Source organism: Ochotona curzoniae, unplaced genomic scaffold (assembly GCF_017591425.1).
Source record: "Ochotona curzoniae isolate NIBS_2020 unplaced genomic scaffold, NIBS_Ocur_1.0 scaffold_2476, whole genome shotgun sequence".
Classification (NCBI taxonomy): Eukaryota; Metazoa; Chordata; class Mammalia; order Lagomorpha; family Ochotonidae; genus Ochotona; species Ochotona curzoniae.
Genome location: NW_024467095.1, coordinates 22,575,410 through 22,597,553, shown reverse-complemented (window position 1 = coordinate 22,597,553; position 22,144 = coordinate 22,575,410). Strand labels below are relative to the sequence as shown.

The 22,144-nt window shown below is 39.4% G+C and overlaps 1 protein-coding gene across 1 annotated transcript in view; it reads left to right on the top strand.

Moving 5' to 3' along the window:
* CNTNAP2 (contactin associated protein 2) overlaps positions 1 to 22,144 on the top strand; it is a 1,623,532-nt gene that overhangs the window by 405,814 nt on the left and 1,195,574 nt on the right. The window contains exon 2 of the mRNA XM_041002153.1: positions 991 to 1,101. Within this exon, the coding sequence (XP_040858087.1) occupies positions 991 to 1,101 (111 nt within the window). The remainder of the gene's footprint in view (positions 1 to 990; positions 1,102 to 22,144) is intronic.

The window sequence follows — 22,144 nt, the reverse complement described above, 5'->3', positions numbered from 1 at the left end:
TCGACAGCAGGCGCCTTGTTGCCTCTTCTTTTTTATAAGTGTTTCTTCAGCTGCTCTGGGCACGCAGGATGCAAGCAAAGCTGGATAGTCTTTTCCAACAATAGTGGCAGTGAAAGGCTACCTGGATTAGGTCTTGAGTTGTGGCCCTAGAGTGACCAGGATGGTGAGCTATTCTGGAAGATGTAATTCTTAGAGCCATGTTGCAAAGAAGGAAAATAGACTGAGCGGAGATAGATGAGCTGAGGTTAGTTCCTTTAACATTAGGAACATGAGAAAACTTCAGCAAAGGAATGAGAGAATGGGCAACCAGCGGAGGATGAAGGAAGCATGTAAATGACCATGTAAAGCCAGGTGCACAAAGTGTTCAGAATAGAATTGCTGTATCCCCTGGGTGCAATGCAGTGAATTGTTTGAGTAAGATGGGGAATGAGTCATTTCTCTGGTGATATTTATTTTTGAGCCTATAATTATTCATTGATCTCTCTCACAAGCTCTTTATGATGGTGGCTTTATTGTTGTATTCATTTTTTTTATTGTGGTAACAATGGTTAGCTTGAGATACATTTTCTTAAAATTTCGAGTGTAAAGTATTACTGTATAGGCAGAGTATGGCATACTAGAGATCCGTAGAACTCAGTCAATCTTTATCCTTCAAAGTTTACACTAGTCAAATACTTGGAGAATTTCTGGAGATGCCAAATAGCAAAGCCTATTATGTAAGCAACTTAATTTTCCTCATAATTTTTTCAAAGTAAATCTAAGTAAATTTCTTCTGAATAAATTATTTTGCTCTAGAAACATTTGGAACATCAGAACACTGTTTAAACTGCTTTTATGATTCATTGTCATTAGCATAATTCATTTGTCTAAATCATGATCTTTTGATAAGCTTTATAAGTTTTAAAGTTTGTACTCTACTGAATATTTCAATAAACACAAACCATTGATTATTGAAAGATCTTGATGGAATTCTTCTTTTTTTTTCTGCAGAAAAATGTGATGAGCCCCTCGTCTCTGGACTCCACCATTCAGCTTTCAGTAGCTCGTCTTCTAAATCTGGCAGCTATTATCCTGGGTATGCCAAGACCAACAAGCGAGGGGGTAAGAGAAGTGTTGATCCCTTTGTGGTTGAAAACAGAAACAGTTTTTCAGCATTTATTGTCACAGAAGAGTCATTAGCAGGCACCCTAAATCACTCATGCCACATCTACACAATCCACAGGAAGTATGAACTCCACTTGCAGCCCCAATTAAGAATAAAGCAGAAAAAAATATTGGTTGGACATATGGGATGGTTGGTCAAAGTTGAAGAAATTTTGGAATTCGAAATTCAAAATGATATAACGATTATGAGTAAGGGAATTTTTTTTTTCAATGAGAAAATCTCTCAGAATGTAGCTACGAAGAACCTTCCTGATGCAATTACACGATGCAGGCAACTTTGCATTCATTGCATTGCTCTTCATTTATTACTCTATACTTTGTTTCGAAGATTTAGGATCACATGGTCCCTTTGCATTTTTTCCTTTTGTCCTGTGCCCAGAATTTAGTTTTGTTATTAAAAGTAGGTAATAAATAGCTGCGTGTCTGCCATTACCACTTGCACTTTGGATTCAGTGTCATGATATTCATTAAGAAATGGTCATTTCAAGCTTGGCAAATGTTCACAAAGTATGAAAGAACAAGATTAGAGACAAACGATGAAGGCTTTGTTTGTTTTTCCTTTCAAAGGGAGGCTGATACAATATCTATACGTGACATTTTGAAAAGCAAAGAAGCAAGATTTTTCTGGGGAAACATAAATCCACCAAGTACCATAAGCTTGCTTTTGATAGCAACAGGAATGGTTGTTGCCAAATGTTGCAGTGAGGAGAGGGAAGAAATGGCAGGAGCACACACAATGCCAGTGACCGGGGAGACACCTCGTCTGCTTTCATCGGTTGCACCATCCCATGTACCTGAACATTCTGAGCGAGACCCTCAGTGTTCTCAGCATGAGCACAGGGCAACTAGGGGATGCGTGGTCGTATTCAACGGCTTGGGTTAATCACTTCATAATGTTTTCGCATACCTACGCATCACATTTTACACTTTACGTACAGAGCACTTGGTCAGTGTGGTTTAATTTTTAGGCGTCTGTTACATACTCGTTCCCACGTGGCACAGGCTCATGTAGACTCTGGCAGCCACGTCCCATCACCTGTGCTCTTCTGATTTGTGGTCCTGCTTTGCCTGGAACACAGTGCTTTCCCTTCTTTTCCACTTTCCAGTCTTCTGGCCTTGGTTACTTTTATAGAGCACCTACTTCCGGTGGCTTTTCATTTGTTCTCTTCTTTCCAGGGCTGAGTGTTGAAGTCCTGTGTCACAATGAATGAAACACAGAACTGTGGCTGGTGTGCTGAGATCATGGAAAGCCACCACACGCCATGCACGCAACTACTCCCCCTCTCGGTATCACTATCACCTGGTCCTGGCACTCTTGTGCTGCTCTTGCTTCCGTCCCCTTGAGTTTTATCAGAGTGCTCTTCACTTAGAATGGAACATCAAACCTCAGATATGCAGTGACTGCCCGTGTCAGCTGCAATCCCCTCCCTTCTCCCAGAAGTCACCATCTCTTGTCCTTGCATTTTCCCCAATCTGTTCATTCTCCTTTCACTTTGGAAGTGCTTTTTTCCCCCAAAGGAGCATTCATTTTTGGAGCAGATTATTGGGAGCAAAAAATCCCAAGTCTGCTTTTCTCATGTAGCATTTTGCGATATTTGACATTCCTATTCGGGTTGCCCTTGTTTGTGCATCTTCAGATGACGCCCCTGAGAACAACTGTTGACTGCTCAGAATGTACAAAGAGAAAAGTTGTATTCATGCTTAACTAGGTTTTCATACTGAATTGATCAAGGAAGAGTCTGATTTTAATCATCTAAAATGTACTGTATATTATTCTCCTGATGTTTATGGCAAATATACAATCCATCAGTCAAACTGGGAACTTAGGATAGAGAAAGTACAATTAATAATTATGCAAGCATTCATCAAGTTCTAGTCCCTTATATTCTTAAATAGAATCAATCAGAGATAGAATCTTCATATCATACAGAGATGTTACAAAGATTAAGAAGAATGATCTATACAAATGAGTGACATTGCAATGATAAGCTCGTTCCCCCGACTCTTGAAAATGACACTTCAGATGTCAACACTGCATTTGACATCAATAACTGAATGAAAGAAATCTACTTGTCATTACAAAAGCAGTTATCTTTCTAAAGAAGTATTTCCACAGTTTATATAGTTATCATTGTCATTACGTGGCAATGTTCCCATCCTCATATAAAACGTATCATAATAACCTTAAAGTTAACAAAGTATTATTTTAAATAATTTCAACACACTTTAACTAATTAAAATATTACCTTTATTATAAGTTCCCCACAAAGCCCTTCTCAATCCAAACTAGTAAAATTCTGTCTGTGATTCTTACTGGTTTCCTATCACTGTAGCGACATTTGAATTAGTCCTCAGAATATACCAGTCTTGTAGGAACTAGTGCATATTTATTAACTTGTGATAATCAGAGAAAAACTGTTCCAGGCATTAGGAAGAATCACGTGCATCCCGTTTTCCTTCTCAGAGTTGTGAGTGTGTAAAAACAAATGATTTCTGAACGACTCCTTCTGAAGACCTCAGAGGCTTTGTATCCAAACACAAGGAGAACAGCAATCGAACCTTAGAAAATGAGTTATTCTCTTTTCCTTTAATTTGCAAATGCAAATCAGAATTTTGGCTTGGATAGGCGCTTTATGAAATTTAATATGCAAGACATGAAATATTTCATCAAGTCTTATTAAAAATAATAGGATGTTGGAAGCGAATTCACCGGGCAATGACTCATCTATTTTGTCTGGACATCCATTTTCATTTACAAATGATGTAGCTATTTCTGTCATAACATGAAATTTTATAATGCTGAAATTTCAGTGCTTGTCTTTGTTTTCCCTACAGGAATCTATTCTAGAATTTTTTTGGTACCATTTTCTGTAAAACACTGCTTCCCAAGCTGTGTGATGCGTTGGGTGTAGACATTGGCACAACCAAGTCAACCCAAACAAATATTGTGTTCTGTGGATCTTCTTTGCAGAATTCTTCATCTTGATTGTGAGCCATCTATAAAATGAGTACATCATTTCAATTTTGGAGATGCTTTTGTCAAACTTAGTCTAAGCAGTATTGACATCAAGGGTTTGGGATGTAGCTTGTTTCATATGCTTGGAAACGCATTTGTGTCCGAAGGCTCTTGTAGATTTTTTTTTTTTTTTTTGGTTAAGCGCGATAAAATGAAGTTAATTGCAAAAAAAAGAGTTTTCATAATTTGAATATTTGGGATGAAGCTTTTACCTAATTATTTTTTAGGAAATAGCTATTTTCCTAATTTTATAGAAAATTCCAAACAGTTCAGCATTTGACCTTGAGAAAAGCATCAGCTAATTTAAGATGGTTCTGTTAGATTAAGCACTGCTGCCATCCTTGATAAACATGATAATTATCTAACTTTCTTAATACAATATTAATGACTAATTATCAAAAAGAAGTTACTATTTGTGAAAAGCCAATTACAATCATATGTTTTATTATGTCGCTTTAAACAAGGTATTAAAAAATCCTTTTTTGGGGCCCGGCGCGGTGGCGCAAGTGGTTAAAGGTCCTCGCCTTGCATGCCCGGGATCCCATATGGGCGCCGGTTCTAGTCCCGGCAGCCCCGCTTCCCTTCCAGCTCCCTGCCTGTGGCCTGGGAAAGCAGTCGAGGACGGCCCAAAGCTTTGGGAACCTGCACCCGCGTGGGAGACCCGGAAGAGGCTCCTGGCTTCGGATCGGCATAGTATCGGCCCGTTGCGCTCACTTGGGGAGTGAATCATCGGACGGAAGATCTTCCTCTCTGTCTCTCCTCTCTGTATATCTGCCTTTCCAATGAAAAAATAATAAAAATAAATCTTTAAAAAAAAAAATCCTTTTTTGCTTTTATGCCTATACATACAGGTAGGTAGGATCAATAAATATACAAACTAGAAATGAAAGATATTTAAATGAATACATTCCTCAATATGTACAGGATAAATATATCTTTGTGGGTTGACTATTGCAGATATGCATTTTTTTGTGGTTATTGATGTCATCTTTGGACACTTTCTTCTGTTGCTGTATTACCTCACCTCTATAATGAGAAACTAACAAGATGGTTTTTAGGAGCCCACCATCTCTAAAGACCTAGTCTGCACTGCCTACGTTAATTAGAATCCCTTGTCTTGGTCTTCACGAGCTATTTCAAATTCCCAGACATTGAGGGCATATTTCCCTCTGAACATGAAAGTCCTTGGTACTGAGGATTTTTCTGTAACAGTGGTAAAGTTGCTGCTTGGGTTGGCTGAGCCCATGTTGAAGGGCCAGGAGTTGAGCTCCACCTTTGCTCTTGATCTCATTTTCCTGTTGCAATCAGCTGGGAAGCAACAGGTGGTTGGGTCCCAACCATGGATTCTGAATTACCAGCGGCAAAGCATTTGGGGCGTTAACTAGAACATGAGGACTCTCCCTCTCTGACTCTGTCTCTTTGCATCTCTCTCTCTCTACGTATCAAATAATATAAATAACCAAGATTTCAAAAATAAATATTAGAAGTTAGCAAAGAGGAGAGCTTTGGTATTTTTCATATCTCGTCCAAGAAGATACAGAATGTATGTAAATAAACTTTACCAAACAGAAACAGTAATTTCAGGCAGAATTCTTAGGCCAGTGTGTGGCCAAGCTGGTTAAGCCACTACTTGTGATAACAGCATCACATACTGGAGCGGCAATTCCATCTGTGCTACCTTCATTCTCCCATCCTGTTGGTGTGCAGATGGTAGGCCCTTCCACTTGGCTGGGAGACCAGATGGAGTTTTTACCTCTTGGCTTTAGTCTGTACCAGCTTTGAATGTCACCACAAGTTTGGGAGTGAATCAGCAGATGGAAAATCTCTTTTTATCTTCCTCTTCTTGTTACTCCACCATCTAAATACATAGGCAACTCTTATAAAAATAGTTTGTATTGAAAATAATAAGCACATTATATAAAGTACTTATATATAAAGTTATCACACATTTTGTTTTGTCATCAATGTAGCTTGAGTCCAGACTACAGGAGAAAATGAGTAATAGTAGCAAGCACAATTATGTTTATTTGCGATTACAGAAAGGATAAATTTCATATTTTAGGAGAGAACATCGCGAACAGTGAGAATAAGGTCTCTTCGAGGGAAGGCTTTTCCAATGTAGGCGAGATCATCAGAATCATGATTCTGAAATGGTACAGTTTTTACTATTGTGCCTGGTCCATGAGGAACATATTCTGTGTTCTGTTTAGAAAAAAAGCTAGGCCAGGAACGAGGAGGGCATGTCCACAGAAGGATGTGGCAAACTCATGGCAGCTGGTGAGCAAGTTCATTCATGAAATAAGCTTAGGGCACAAACAGGTGCACAGGAGCCACGCAGTGCAAGCATTTGAACTACACTCCGTCTCTGCAGAATCAGTAACTCTCCAAGTGTCCAGTAGCTGTGCTTTATAACTAGAAAAATGTCCAAGCGTTTGTGACTATTTGCCCTTGTCCCTGATTGTTATTCATCAGGAGAATAAGCAGGCCAAATCATTTCCCAGACGGTTGGGAGAATTGAATATATTAATGGCTCTATTACCAACCTGGTGCTGTCATACTTAAGAGAAAGAACAGACATTAAATGATTTTTTTTCAGGCATTTCTTGGAAGAAGAAGAACAAAATAACATCACTCTTTCTATAGTTTGCCCTTCTAAAAATCATGTCAGTTGAACACAGCAAAGCTGTCTAGACCGTGTTCAGTTCCTTTCTTGTACACTGAAATGGAACAATCAACATTGTTTACTCATCAGCTTGCTTTAGAAGTCAGATGGATGCTGAAGTGAATACTGCTGACAATGAACCATGCCATGCTAAGACAGTCTGCTTTATCGTTCTTGCTTCTTCAACATTACAATGTAGAATGTGGCAAGTTTTATTCCCAAGGTTTCTCCCGCCAGGACACTTTTATTTTACTTTTTCTTGGCTACTTTTATTTTCTGGATACCGTGAGGGACAGCCTGCTGTTTTATTTTGCTTAGCTTTTCTTGTTAGGCCCTTCTGGAATTTACTTCCTTTGTATTTTGTGTTTATGCTTTAAAACCAGTGGACACTGCTGCTTATTTGAGTTCAGGCTCCTAGTCTGAATTACAAGCATCACCAGCATGTGACTAGCTATCTGCCAGGTAGCAGTCATCATTTTATATCAGGAAATGTGTGTCTGAACACATCTATAATCAACACACGATTAAGAGTTTGTGCCTGTCCATACAGTTTTTGCATGTGTGTATGTTTTTTGCGTGTTGCGTTCGTTGTTGTTTTTACCTTTGTCCTGTCGCTTAGAACACCAGATAAGCTGTTAGAGTGAGGGAGAGCATTGTTTCTTTGGTTCCTCACTTTCTGTAGAGATTCTCAGGTCAAACATGTGCTCCCCACACCTCAGAGCCCTGTATTACACAATTTCCAGAAAGACTTCCTCTTGCACTCTGAGAAGGCCATGATCCCTGTTGAGACATATGGTCTGCCAGGAGGAGAATGACTTGGTGTCCTCCGCCAGGAGGAAGGCATTGAGCACACATGATGGCCCTTCTTCATGGGGAAAGATTTGGAGACCACAAGCAAGTCTCTGGGGAAATGCAAATGTGAGAGGTTGCTATCCCTGCTCCCCCGCACCTTGCTGCTGCTTCTCTCAGTTGACCCACACATCTTTGATTCACATCTAATAATAAACATGGATGGTTCCTACCTTTTATACCGGTGGATCATGCTTGACACCCAAACAACATCAACATCTTTCTTAAACTGTCTAGCCGTTGTGATTTGGGTGTCTGCTTTCCACTAAGTCATCACCGGTGCCTAGGTTCACAGGTGTTTCCAAGGTCCTTGTGTTTCTGTGTTAGAATGTATTCTAAAGTATTTGACCATAAGTATGTTTCTCTGAGCCCAGGGACCTGGTGTGTGTGTGCGTGCGTGTGTGTGTGTGTGTGTGTGTGTGTGTGTGCGTGTGTGTATGTGTGTCTGACTTAAGGACTGGTCCTAGGTCACAGAGATTTGGACCTACTCAGGATGTATGATGGTACCCAGCACAGAGTTCCTGTCCGTGGACATTGCAATCAAAGCATGCATGGAAACACTGTTTTATCTAGTGTCCACAAAAACCCTAGGAACGAATTTATAAGTCAAATTAAAACAACAACATCAATGTGATGGCTGAGAAGAAAAGACTTGAAAAGTTTAGATTTTGCATGATGACATAGCTAACAGAGATCAGATTCACTGCCTTTGAAATGAAGTGTTGTGACTTCAAAATCAGCCACTATTCTGTCATTGGCATTGTTTGCAGAGTTTCTTTTAAAAAAAATTGGAACTATATTTCAGTTGGTAAGGGACACAGCTGAAGTTTCCCCACTTGTGTTTTAGAATGGAAGACGCATTTTTTGTTGCTGTTGTTACATAGAACTCTATTCTGACTGGATTCTCATTTAGAAGGCATGCTATAGCACCATTGCTTCATATTAACAATTATTTAAAATAGTTTCTTATAATAACATATGTTAACGAGCTCATTCTTGCATACTCACTTTTCTTTATATTGAGCAGCTAACATTCAGATACCTCTGTACTTACTTTGGGATTTGCACGATATGAGGCAAAAAAGAAATAAATAGAGCTTGAAATACTACATGTGTGAGAGCAGCAAAGATTGGAACAAAGCGATGAGAACAACATTTTGTCTCCCTGTAAAGAATTGAAATAAAAGATATATAAGTAGAAGCTACTGATGTGCAGCAGCAATATTGCTAGCATCTGACAGAGCAATATTTTCTTGAGTCACTAACAGGGCTTAATATTCAAAACACAGATGGAGAAAAAGCAGTAAGTCAGTACAAAGCGAAAGGAAATAAATAATGTGGATCCAATTCAACCACCAAAGAGAGAGTACCTAAGATCTTCTAGAGAGAGCACCAGCAGTATTTGTGTTTGGTGGAAGGTGGGGAAACTATGGCATTAATGACAATATCCCAGTGCATGACAAGGAAGACACAGTGCAGGGAACACTTAGTGAATGAAGCCACGGAAGATGGAGGATGCACTGTGGTGTAGCTTCAGAGACAGCTTGTTTTAGAACGTCCCTTCCCATTGAGAAGGGCATAGCTTTGCAAAGAATCAGTGCTTCTTAGCAATGTGTCAACAATGTGAAACAATACACTGAGGAGAGATAAACAGATTGGATGGTTTCTTACCAGTCTGAAATAGGTTCAACAGCCTCTGGGATGGCAACAATTCATATTCAAACGGATTTCTATATGTGATTAATGTCTCAAAGCCTGAGATTTTATTTGTGTGTGTTAGATAATCTAGATTTAAGATTCCTTTGTTCTCAGCTCATGGAGTGCTCCCCTACCTCCTCCCTCCCCCTTCTGGATGGCTTAGCTGGAATAGAAAAACAGGGAGACAAGGAAAAATAGAAAGCTTGTTGCTGAATGAGCATGCTACATCTCACCGCATTGTGGAATACTACAGTTGCTCGTATTTCAGGCACCTGGACTAGACATTCATTATTCATAAGCAGTTTTGTAACTCTAAGTTATTCAGGCTGGAAGAGAACATTAACAATCTTTTTTCTTGTTTTTTCTTTTTTTCTTGTTTTTGTCTGTCTTTTTTTGCTCATTGCTTAGATAGCTTGTATCTAAAAGGAGGAACCCAAAAAAGTTTCCTAATTCTTTTTTTTTAAACCTGTCAGCTGCATGTCAAATTGAACTTTTCATTGCAGGCGAAATAACTTCAATGTTGCAAGGTTGACCTGTACATTTCACTGTGTGTGTGTTTTTTTTTTTCAAAGAAGCTGTCTGAATAAATGTGCTAAAACCAATTCTACTCCAAGCAGGAACTGGAGCTGCCATCCCAACGCTTGGCCTTTCCACGGCAGCCCTTTCCAACAGCTCTCATATATATCAATACAGATCAGGACCTGGAAAGACAAAGGACATCAGACTGTAGGGGAGTATGTCTTGAGATATTGATCAACTCCAAAGGAGTGACGGATTTGGGACTGAGTCCTCGAGTAAGTGCACACTGAGTTAAGCACAGCCATCGCTGAAGTTCCCTTGCACGAGGGATTTTAAACACCTGTGAGTTGACAAGGCAAGCCTGTGGAGCCCCTAAAATGGGCTCCTCAGTAGGAGAGAAGACCCTCTTTGAAACATTTTAGGGAGGGTCCCCACCTCCAAACCAGAGGAGGGTTTAGGTGGCATCTCAGATGTCAGGGAACAGCAAAAAGCATTTTCCTTACCTGATAAAGAAAATTATTTACTTCTAGGAAGCATCAATAATTTAACAAGCCTACTTCCTGTCCAAATTGCATTAGAGGCTACGCTAGCATACTGTACTATCAATAGTGTTGGATGAAACCTAAAGCAAGCCATATGTGTACTTTGGGGTTACTCAGCATCAGTATTTATAGTGAGAAAAAAAGCATATGTAATGCATATTCTGTATTTTGTTCACACTAATAAATCAAAACAGTTTAAGTTCTGTATGCAACCAATATAAAAGCAATCAATATTAGACTTTGCATTTTCATGTGAAGTTGTTAAAATCTGCTTTACATTTAATATTTTTTGGCACAACTGAAAAACTGAATTTCTACCAAAAATCCTTAATTTTTACTTAGGTTTCATAATATTTGGAAATAGAAATTGCATGGTAAATTTGCTTCGAAAACACTTAAAATTTTATCCACTAACTGTTAGTCTTTAAGTATATTTAAAGCATTTTAGATACAATTGAAAATTCATCTAGCTCATTTCTCAAACATGGGTAGAAGCTGACCTCGCAACAAGTGCTAAACAGCCACGTGCCTTGATCAACACAAGTTTATGTGAACCAGGATTCTGGGATTTGCAAAAATTATAATTGACTTACAGCCAGATGGTGACAGGGAGTCAACTGAATGGTAATAATTGGGTGACCCAGGAGGAAGATTATGCTTAATATCACTGTACACAGCAGCCTTATTTTATCAGGAAGCATAATGCAAGAATGAGCTAACTCTTGGTTAGCACTGTAAATTCTTCAGAAAAGTCCTGCGTGTTGGAGTTCCTGGGAGTCCAGGAGCAGCTTCGACCTCAGGCAGAGTGGGACGCAGGGACCAGGAAGGTGCAACGTCCCATGTAGGGTTGGGTGTCACACCAAGCATCAGAAGCACATCATGCAGTTCACGGAGCGTGGACAGCACTCAGATGACAAGGCTAGGAACTTGAAAAGGAAACTAATTTGTTTGATAGATTTTGTTTCCTTTTAAGGAAAATAGGACTCTGGGATATTTCTTCTCGTTTTTCTTTCTCGTTCAGGAATGTTACCAACTGTAGTTTCTAGAGAATGTGTTGGAGTGTGATTAACCTCAACTCCTTCTTTGTTCCCACTGCTGCTCCTGTTGGGAGAGAGGAGCTGAGATATTTCCTAAATGACTGGTTAGAGGCCGAATCATAGTGTTACACAAGGGCATTCTTTCCTGAAGACTGAACTCAAAGCCTTTGGGATAGATTTCGTTGTGAGTTTCATCCTAGGATATGGACTCGGATGAATTTGTGTGATACAAGCTCTGCCCTGTACCTATACAGGTAAAATCCTAAATCCACACTTTGGAACATAACTTGCAATCTGCTATATAGAAGTATAACAACAAAAAAATATTTGTTGAAATCATCACATATGCATAATTTGTATTACGTTTATGGGGATTGGTGTTCGATGGTGGCAGGAGGACATTATTTAATAATTGTAGAAGGGTATAATCTCTAGCAGAGAAAATGTACCTCATTAAAAATAAAAATCATTCAATTATTGCTCCATCGAGTGATATAAATAACAGGACCCTGGAGACATCAGGTGTGATTAAAAGTCCCAAAGTAGAGATTAAAATATTAATAATCATAGGGGACATGCAATTTTGTGGAGGTGGGAACCGATATACAGATAAATAATTTTCTCAGCTTGTCAATCATATGTATGGGAGTGAGGACCAAGACGGAAGACTAGCCACCTTCCCGGGTTCCATAATGAGGTGCTTCCTCCAATATGGAATGCCCCAAAGCTGCAATAATAAACCACAGAATGCATGATGCTTTCCATCAATTATTCATCTGGGGAAAAAATAGGCTTTCAAACTAGCAAAAACCGATTCCACATATCATTTCCATATGAATTAGGCCAAAAGTCCCCCTTCAGATCTTTGAAAGTATCTGTTTTAAAAGACCATAATAGTGAGTGCTTTAAAAAAAAATGTCAATTATCCGATGCTTTATGTATCCATTGAGTTTTGCTCTGGAATGTGGCAGCATCTCTGAAACTGACCCAGAGTTTTCTATGCTATAGACAGAATAGTCAGAGAAAGTAGAATGCAAGGGCACTCTGCCTCTTGGGAGTTTGCAGTGAAAATTTTAAAGAAAAAAAAGCCAATTATAGGTATAATATGAATATAGACATTTGTGGTTTTCCCTAGGATCTGAGCATTGGTGATAAAACACAAACCCTCCGGATAAAAAGTAGTCTCTCACATTACACACCTTAGTGGAAAATTAGGATACGATCAGCAACTCCTTTCTAAAACTAGAGCTATCCTGTGGATTTTTGCAGCAACTGAGTCCTGTATGTTGACGTTCTATTGCTCCTGTGTTACATCTCTTGGTCGTGTTTTGGGTCTGACTTCACTGCGGCCACGTGCCACGGTGTACTCTTTTGCTGACTCTCAACATTCAAAGCACAAAATGTTAGCATTGAAAAGCATGTTACTGTTAACGACTCGTGTGACCACAATCCTGGGAAAAGTCAGCAAGTCAGAGGGAATAACGGCCTCCATTCCAATCCCACAGAACGTGAGCTAAGCGCTGATGCCACAAGAAAGCTCAGACCACTCGCACAGCATGTTTGTCCAAAGTAGGGCTTGGCGTTAGAAGATTTATGTGCCGACGTCTTTTGGATATTAATTTTTCCAGTTCCCAGTTGCAGCAACCCCTCTGTTCAAGAAATGTGGTCCTGGCAGCTTGAGAACAGACTGGAAACAAAGAAATGTGGGTACAGGCTGCAGCCTGGTAAGGTTGTATGGCTATTCCTTGAACCCCAGCAGTCTCAGTGATAACAAGATGGCTTGAAAAAAAATGTGTATACAGTCTTGTGAGGAGATCTGAATAAAAATGCTTTCAATGACATTGTCTGCAATAGATGAAGTGCACATAAGCCAAATCTTTGTTAGTAGAAGTATGTTTTATTTTATGTAAGCAAATACAGTTCAAAATACAAGAGAATGGGTCAATATGGATAATGCAAAAATGATAGTATGGATTAAAATATGCCAAAGAAGAATGCATACAATATGAGTTCACCTGTATAACTTCAAAACCAGGTGAAAAATGTACTTTGGGGGCCTGGTGCAACAGCCTAGAGACTAATGTCCTTGCCGTGCAAGTGCCAAAAACACCATATGAGCAATGTTTCTAATCCTGGCAGCCCCACTTCCCATCCAGCTCTCTGCCTGTGGTCTGGGAAAGCAGCCAAGGATGGCCCAAAGCCTTGGGATCCGGCACCCACATGGGAGACCCGGAAGAGGCTCCTGGTTGCTGGCTTTGGATTAGCTCAGCTCTGGCTGTTGTGGCTGCTTGGCGAATGAATCATGGACAGAAGCTGTCCCTCTCTGCCTCTCCACCTCTCTGTGTGTCTTACTTTGCAATACATTAAAATAAGATAATATAAAATAAATCTTTAAAAATGTTCTTTGTGTGTTTTGGGAAAGTATCCATATGTGATAAAACCATAAAAATAAACATGAATAGAATAATTTACTACAAAATTTTAAAAAAAAGAAAATGTGGGTCCTTGCAAAGTTGGCAAAGTGGGAGTGTACACAGTAAGGAATGCTGCCATTCAACAGGGCTCATAACACTTTGCTTAAATAACTGGGTGAGCTTATTCTTAACTTAGCCATATCATTTCAACAAGTCATTAAAATCTATAAGGAAAATCACATCACCTAGCTTAAGAGAAAGCGAACATGAGTTGCTGGACTCTGCAGGTTGACTCATTCATAATACATTCAGTCAGTAAATCTTTGAGTGATGCCTTAGAGCCAGAAAGTCTTGCAGAAGCTCATGATATTCAGATAAATAAGATACTGATTTGAAGACGAGTTCTGTAATTAAAGAAGTGTTACCGCAATGGAAGGGATCAGAGTGTGGGCTATGACTGCTGGGTTAGAAACACATTTGTCTACGGAGAAGCTGAAAAATCTTTAATTTCTTTAATTTCGCTGAACCTCATTTTCCCAATGTGCAAAATGCAGATAATGACATTGACTTCCACATAAGGATGACACGTGTTAATATCTGCAACACACTTCAGGAGAACCCAGAGGAAAGTGAACTACTTATTCAACCATCATTCTTTGTTTCCTATTATACATTAGCTTCATAACAATCTAGACATTTTCAGTTGCGTTCATTGGCAGAAAATGAAGAAGAACCCTTGAATCAGAGAAATGGGTGCGGGTAAAACATGAAATTTTAAAAAGGACATGGGATATTCATGCAGGTTGAAAAAGAAGGTATTAGAGGTGGTAAGAAAAACCTCTATATCATGTGGGAGCTAACACATAGGATTGGCCATTATCCTCAGGAGGAGTTAAACATGCTTGTGTTGAGATCATATTGTTTAGAATCTAATCAAATGTACCTGGTATAGGAACAGGTCTCGTGGATGATGACCATGATGGATACAGCATTCTTGGCAGCATACTGTCCCCAAGTCATCCTGAATGAAACGTAGTGATGAACATAAGGAAGGCACAGGATGAGGATAGAGGGGAGGATTAAATATATTTCCTTAAGGTTTACATGCTTTTTGTTGTAAAGAAAGAATTACAGAAATGAGAAACAGAAAGATATTCCCTCCACTGGCTTACTCCACAAAGTGACTACAATTGTTAGAGCTATGTTGGTTCCTAGTCAGGAGCCTCTTTAAGGTATCCCATGCAGGTGCAGGATCCCAAGGCTTTGGACCATCCTCTGTGACGCTTTCCCAGTCCACAATCAAAGAGCTGATTACAAGTAGAACAGCTGGGACACGAACCAGCACCTACATGGGATGCTGGCACTTTCAGGTGGAAGATAAGCCAGCGAAACCATCACACTGGCCCAAATATCTGTTTTTTTTTATGATTATCTATGTGTCATTCTAATATTGATTAGCTCAAGAGGTATAGAAAGAGGCAAAATTAAACTGCAGAGCAAGCTCCGCCGTTAATCTCCCTTATTCATGACAACGATTCTCGCCAAGAAAAGAGCTGGGTGGCTGTGTGTCTTGGAATGGACCTACTTGTTTCTTGCCTTCCCTCAGTCCATTTCTCTGATTATTGATAAGACAGAAAAAAAAATCTTCAGAAATACCATTCAGCTATGTCCAAGTATACATTATATAAATTAATACAACATCAAATCCATTGTTTATAATATCCACCATTGTTGCTAAAATCAAAGCACTTCATGTGGCACTTGCATTAGTATCACTGTGAATGCATTGAATGCATCCAAGAAAGTTAACTTGTGATATAATTGAGTACTTCTAGCAGATGTAAACATGGCATGGAGAGTTTGCAGTTGAGACTGACAGCATGAGTCATAAAACAAGTACTATTTATTTTTATGTTCAGATTTTATTTTTATTTCTGGTTTGTTATCATGAGCAAAACAGTCATTTATCTTAACCAGTACCGGAAGATCTTCAGCCCATTCTAGTCATTTTCAAATCTTTGTCTGGAAAAGTAAAAAAAAAAAAAAAAAAAAAAAAGTTAAGTATCTTTGATGTCAGGTTTATACCAGGTGCTAGGACAGTTTGACAAACGTGTACAGTTTTTGTTCTCTATTAGAACCTAACGCCTTGAAAACAAACATTTGTTGTAGATCGTCTTCTGCGTTATTAGGAAAGTGAAGGCTCTCAAATCTGCAGTGCTCCCTCCATCAGAACATGGGTGTCCATGACGTCATCACAATACACTTAACGGTCAATATCCCATTCAAATGGCTCTGCTTGCACGTGCACTGATGTCATTCCCCAAGTGGAAAACCAGAAGGACATGATTGTGTGTTGTTTTCCTTTGTTTATCACAATCTGCATTATACTCCAAAGAGAGCAAGTCAAATACATGCCTATTGCTTGAAACAAAGTTTATCTCCACAAGGTCATTAATGCAGAATTGATTTTACAATCTTCTGAATTATTTTATTATCATCAGAATAGCCTTATGATATGATATATGTCTGTGCATGCACATTGAAATAATTTCTGAAGTGCTTGAATAGCAATGAAATGGGTAATTTTCGTTCATGAAAAATGACAAAAGACAACTAGGAAAAATGTCACTATTACAGGAGTAATATTAAATACAGCTAATTCCTTTGTACAAAATTATTATAAGAGATAGCTGCATGGGGATTTAGTCTAGATACTTAAGTCTAAACCTTAACCTGCTACTCACCAGCTGGTTTTTTTTTTGTGCAAATTTCCTAGAATTGGTACATATTTCCTTACTTATAAAAGAGGATATTTTGGATCATAGGCCTGGTTTTGAAATATATCTTCAGATTAAGTGAGTTATCATGAGTATAAGAATGAGTATAGTTCCTGAAAATCATACTTGCTTATAAAAGTTATTATGGGTCTCAAGAAAACTTGTTAAATTAAAAAATGATATGTCTATGTCATATGTCATAATACACTACATTTATAGAGATGGGTTGATTATCTCAAAGAGAAGAGGAAGCATCTGGAATGATAACAAGATGATGACATTCTTTGAAAGTATGTTTGTTCATCATTTAGATATTTGGGGTTTCAATTGTGTTTAGCAGCACCCCCTGCTAGCTGTTCTAACAAAAGGGTTTGCTAAAGGACTTTGAGGTGAAGAACCTTCTGGAACTGTAAAGTCAGAATATAAATGCTGCCATGGAGAACAACGCCCACAGCACCTCAGGGATAACCAATGATGCCAGCACTACTGCACCATTACCACAGAGTCCAGTTGGCAACAGCATTGCATGCCAGGACAGTGCGGCCACACCTGCTGGAAAGCAGTACCTCACCATAACTGGCTCATCCCTTTCTGCTTTGAAATGTAAGTCTTGTGTTCATCTGCCTGGTGGCCAGAATTTCTCATGTCTCTCTTTTAGCTGCAAGGGACGCTGAGAAAATGACCTCGGACACTCACCATAGGTACAGGTTCTTTAAAATTATTGCTTGGCCTCAGTGACGTCTCCAGGGCTACTGAAATCACCAAAATACGACACATTGTTATTCCCAGGGACTCTCAGAGGCTCATATAGTGGAGAAAGGCACTGCATACCTGCTACATTGGTTTTAATATTCAAAGAGAGCCCCCACAGTATAGGTACTGCTTTATAGATGCCTATACTTCAAAATCATTATTCCAACTCGATTAAATACAAATGTGTGTAGGGCATACTAGAGGCATATGGAGAACAGTATGATACACACATGATGTGGGAGAACCATAAATGAAGGTTACCACGAATGTAGTGGAGGAAATGCCTTTTTTCAAGAACAGAAAGGCTGCGTGCATTTGATTATTTGACAGTCGTTTGTTGGGTCCCTTCCCTATGGAAAGTAACCATACAAAGCCCAATGACATATGTTTGATTGGAAATATATTTTTGGCATGACACTGAAGGTTTTATTCACCAGGAAAAGATTTTCATGCTCTAAAAATCTACATGTAGGAATACACAAAGACTTTTCGGAGAGCCATGAATTGTTAAATTTGACTGAAATTTTGGCAGGGTCGAGACTTCTAATGGAATATTGGCAAATGCTCCGTTAAGGAAATGAGGCAGACATACATCATATTGTTTTTCACAGAGGGGAGACGGACATAACCAGGGAGCCTGTCACAAAGTCCCCATTGGCAGAGTGTTGCATAGACTTACGATGGGTCACACAGGGTGGGATAACTTTGTCACCCTCACCGGCAGCTAAGGAGGACCCCGACTGCAGCAAGCAGAGAGAACAGGACAAAGAGTGAGACGCAGATGATGTTTCTGCTTTGAATCTCATTGGATGGAAGGAGGAAGGAGGGTAAGACAGATGCAATCATTCGCATCCACAGGAAGCTGATGAAAACACACCCTGGATGGGAGATAATTAGTTTAGATAAAATATATTTGTCTTCTGTTGCTGCATAACAAATGACGATAAGGATACTGGCTTAAAACAATACCCATTTATCAACTGCAGCTCTGTAATCAAGAGTGCAGGAGGAATCTTCTGCTGGACCACATTTTCCTCTCCTCTAATCACAAAGAAGCAAATGTACTTGTGAGTCTCAGATCACATCAGTTTCCTAGTTCAAGTCCTTCACAGATTGAGAAGAAAACTCTACCTGTTTGCTACGGTAGACACTCCAGAATAATCTCCGTATTATAGAGCAAGTCGATTAGCAAACTTTGGAAAGTGGTGGACAGTCAGGCCATAGGAAATGCACCCTGGATTATGAAAACGTTTGAAGTTAGAAATACTGATGTGAAGGCCTGGTGTTTCAGCATGGTGGGTGAAGACACGATCTTTGATATCAACGTGCCACATGGCCACAGGCTCAAATCTCAGCTGCTCCAGTTCTGAACCAAATCCCTCACTTGGAAAAGGTATTGGAAGTTGGGACAAATCCTTGGGCTGCTGCTACCCAAATAAGAGATGTGGAAGAAGCTCTAGGCTCTTGGGTCAGACTACCCCAGATGTGAGGAAGGGAAGATGTTCCTCTGTCTCCCCACCACCCCCGGTGTAACTCCACCTCTCCAATAAACAAATACATATTTTAAAAAATGGAAATACTAACTTCTGAGTTATACTTGTGCAAATAATATGAACAGAAGTGATATAGACAAGGACTATTATCAACAATGAGAAGTGAAAAAAGAAAAATCTAACATCTTGCTAGTTAAACCATTCAGGACATAAGGGATATATCTGAAATTCATTTATGCAAATAAATACAAAATGTTAAGAGGGGAGGTGTAATAGATCCTGTTAATATAATGGAGATCATGATAGGTGAAATGACATTAATGTGAAAATTGTGAACACATGACAGAAATGGTACAAGAAAGAGGGAGAAAAAAAAATCTATGTCCTTGGTCTTTCCTTTATCTGACTAATACGCAGTATGTGCCTGTTTGTATGACAACTCACTAAATTGGAGGCAAAAGGAAGAAGCTATTGACAAAAAGAAAAATACTTAATGCCATTATCCTAAAAAATGAATGAGATTTAGTGAACCAAGTCAGACCCTGATACTGTGCAGCGTAATAATAAACTGGCCACTATTGATGCATGCTCTGCATAGTGAAAGACAAAGAAACCCCTACCTGAGCATCCTGTAGTGGACATATCATCAGAGAAAATGTCCTCTGCAGTTGATAAGAAGGAACAAGAACAGGACAAAAATGTAAACCATGCAGAAAGTCAAGTTGTAAGTACATTTAGTGGACAGGGGAGAGGCACCACTTGGGGAGAAGACAACATTCTTTCACGTGCATCATCTCTGGATTGCACATCTGTTTTGCACCTTGGGCCCATCAATTACAGTGATGTTGCATCACCCCCCCTGATTCTGTGGCACACAGTTAGTTTTCAATAAATTGGTATTAAATCAATGAAAAGCAGGGAAGAGCAGGTAGGCTGTGGCCACCAGAAGAACTGTAAGTAACTGGGATTGTCTAGCAAGATTTTGGTGGATTTTGGCTTCCTGGAAATATAGATGCATGTAATTTTAAAGATATAATCATAAAATATTAAAAGAATTGTAAAAGTGTCATTGAATTATTTAGAAATAGTGTCCCTGCAAGCATGAGACAATATTCAGATGGGTGTTAAAATGTGTGCTCCGAGGAAAGCTTTGGCATACATTTATGTGAGCTGCATGTTTTCAAATAATGCTGAAATGCAACTTAAAACTTTTGAATTCCTTTCTTCCACTTCCCTGTCTTTGCAGAGTTTCCCACCTTTGCAATGGCACTTCATTCTTTGCATGAGAAATAGGTGCTAGGGAAGCTTAATTCTTACAGGCTAAGTTTTGAAACAGATTTTTCAATTTACAGATAAAATATTCTACAGTTGGACTTTCACATTGTTCAGTTTCAGCTGCGATAAATACATAGAGGCAGCCTACATTTTCTGACTACATTTGCAGATTATATATGCGTAGGCACAGATGGAGTGGCAAGGGAAGCAAGGCAGGAAGGGAAGGATAAAATATAAGATGCCCTAGGAAGAGATGAGATATTGTAGGATTGCTTATGCATTTACACAGAAATAAAAAGTGTCGATCTTACCTCTACATGCTGATCATTTGTTTTCTAGGAAAGCAGTTTTTCTTCAATTTTATTCATCATGCTCGTTTGTCAAGGAAAGCTAATGCTGTCCTTGGATTCTAAAACACTTGAAAGCACACACATGGAGAGTCAGTGGTTTGGGTTAGAGTACGTGATTGTGGAGGGTGGAGATACCAAGTTGTGAAAGATTCAGATCTTGAATTCCATAGACTTTTCCTCCACTACGCATCAAAGATAACTACCTGATTTTTTTCTACGTGAAAGAATATGGCAAAAATGTACAAATTTATGAACACTCAAAGTGGTATACGTTATCAATATCTAATTCTTTGTTTTATTGGGGTAGGTACAAGCAAACACAAAACCAAATTACATATATGGCAGATGTCTTGTGGCACTAATTTGCTGTTCAACATCTGGAAAAGTAAATGTCATTCTAGGGCACCCTAAATTCCACTGATAAGTATATTCCAAAGATAAGTTTGGAAACGCTTTCTTAAAAGATTTGTTTTTATGGTAAAGGCAGATTTATAGAGAAGGAGCGCCAAAGAGAAAGATTCCCACCTTTTTTTTTACTCCCCAAATGGCCACAATGGCCAGAGAGCCAAGGGATCTGAATCCAGGAGCCAAGAGATTCTTCCAAGACTTCCACAAATGCTCGGGATCATCCCGTTGCTTTAGGCCATGCTCGGCTGCTTTCCCAGGCCATGAACAGGGAGCTGAATGAGAAATAGAGCCGTGAGGACATGTAACGGTGCCCATGTGGGATCCCAGCACATGCAAGGCAGACGATTAGCCAATTGAGCCATCGTGCTACACTCTGGAAGAATTTAAATTGGCAAGAAATAATAGCAGTCAGCTGGCCCATAATATTCATGAAATATCGGTCATGCAAGCACCCATTCTCCATAATATCCTTCCTTTACCAACTGTGCCCTCACAATCCACTTCCCGTGTTATTCAGAAATGTTTAGGAAAGCTTCCTTTTTTTTTTTTTTTTGAAAGATTGATTTATTTATTGGAAAGTCAGATATACAGAGAGGAGGAGACAGAGAGGAAGATCTGTCTGATGATTCACTCCCCAAGTGAGCGCAACGGCCGATGCTATGCCGGTCCAAAGCCAGGATCCAGGAGCTTCTTCCGGGTATACCACAGGGGTGCAGGGTCCCAAAGCTTGGGGCCATCCTCAACTGTTTTCCCAGGCCACAGACAGGGAGCTGGATGGGAAGTGGAGCTGCCTGGATTAGAACCGGCGCCCATATGGGATCCCGGGAGTTCAAGGTGAGGACTTTAGCCGCTGGGCCATGCCACCGGGTCCTGAATGTTTCCTTTTAATTGTACAGGCTCCACTTTGTTTCTGTTGATTCTCATATCTCACCAATTTACAATTCTCTCCTCCATCTTTAATAGTATCTGCACTACCTATTGGTTAAAATGTTTGTTGTAGTTCCACTTCAAGTGCAGGTGTTAGAAAAGAGAAAACATAGAGAACTTAGAGGAAATGGTGGGTAAAATGCCCAGAGAAGACAGCCAGTGAGTCTCTGGAAGATTTTTCTATGACATCTCTCAGTAAAGGAAGCACATTACATTAGCCAAACCCAGCATCACAAAAGAACAAGTGTGCATGAGTTCTT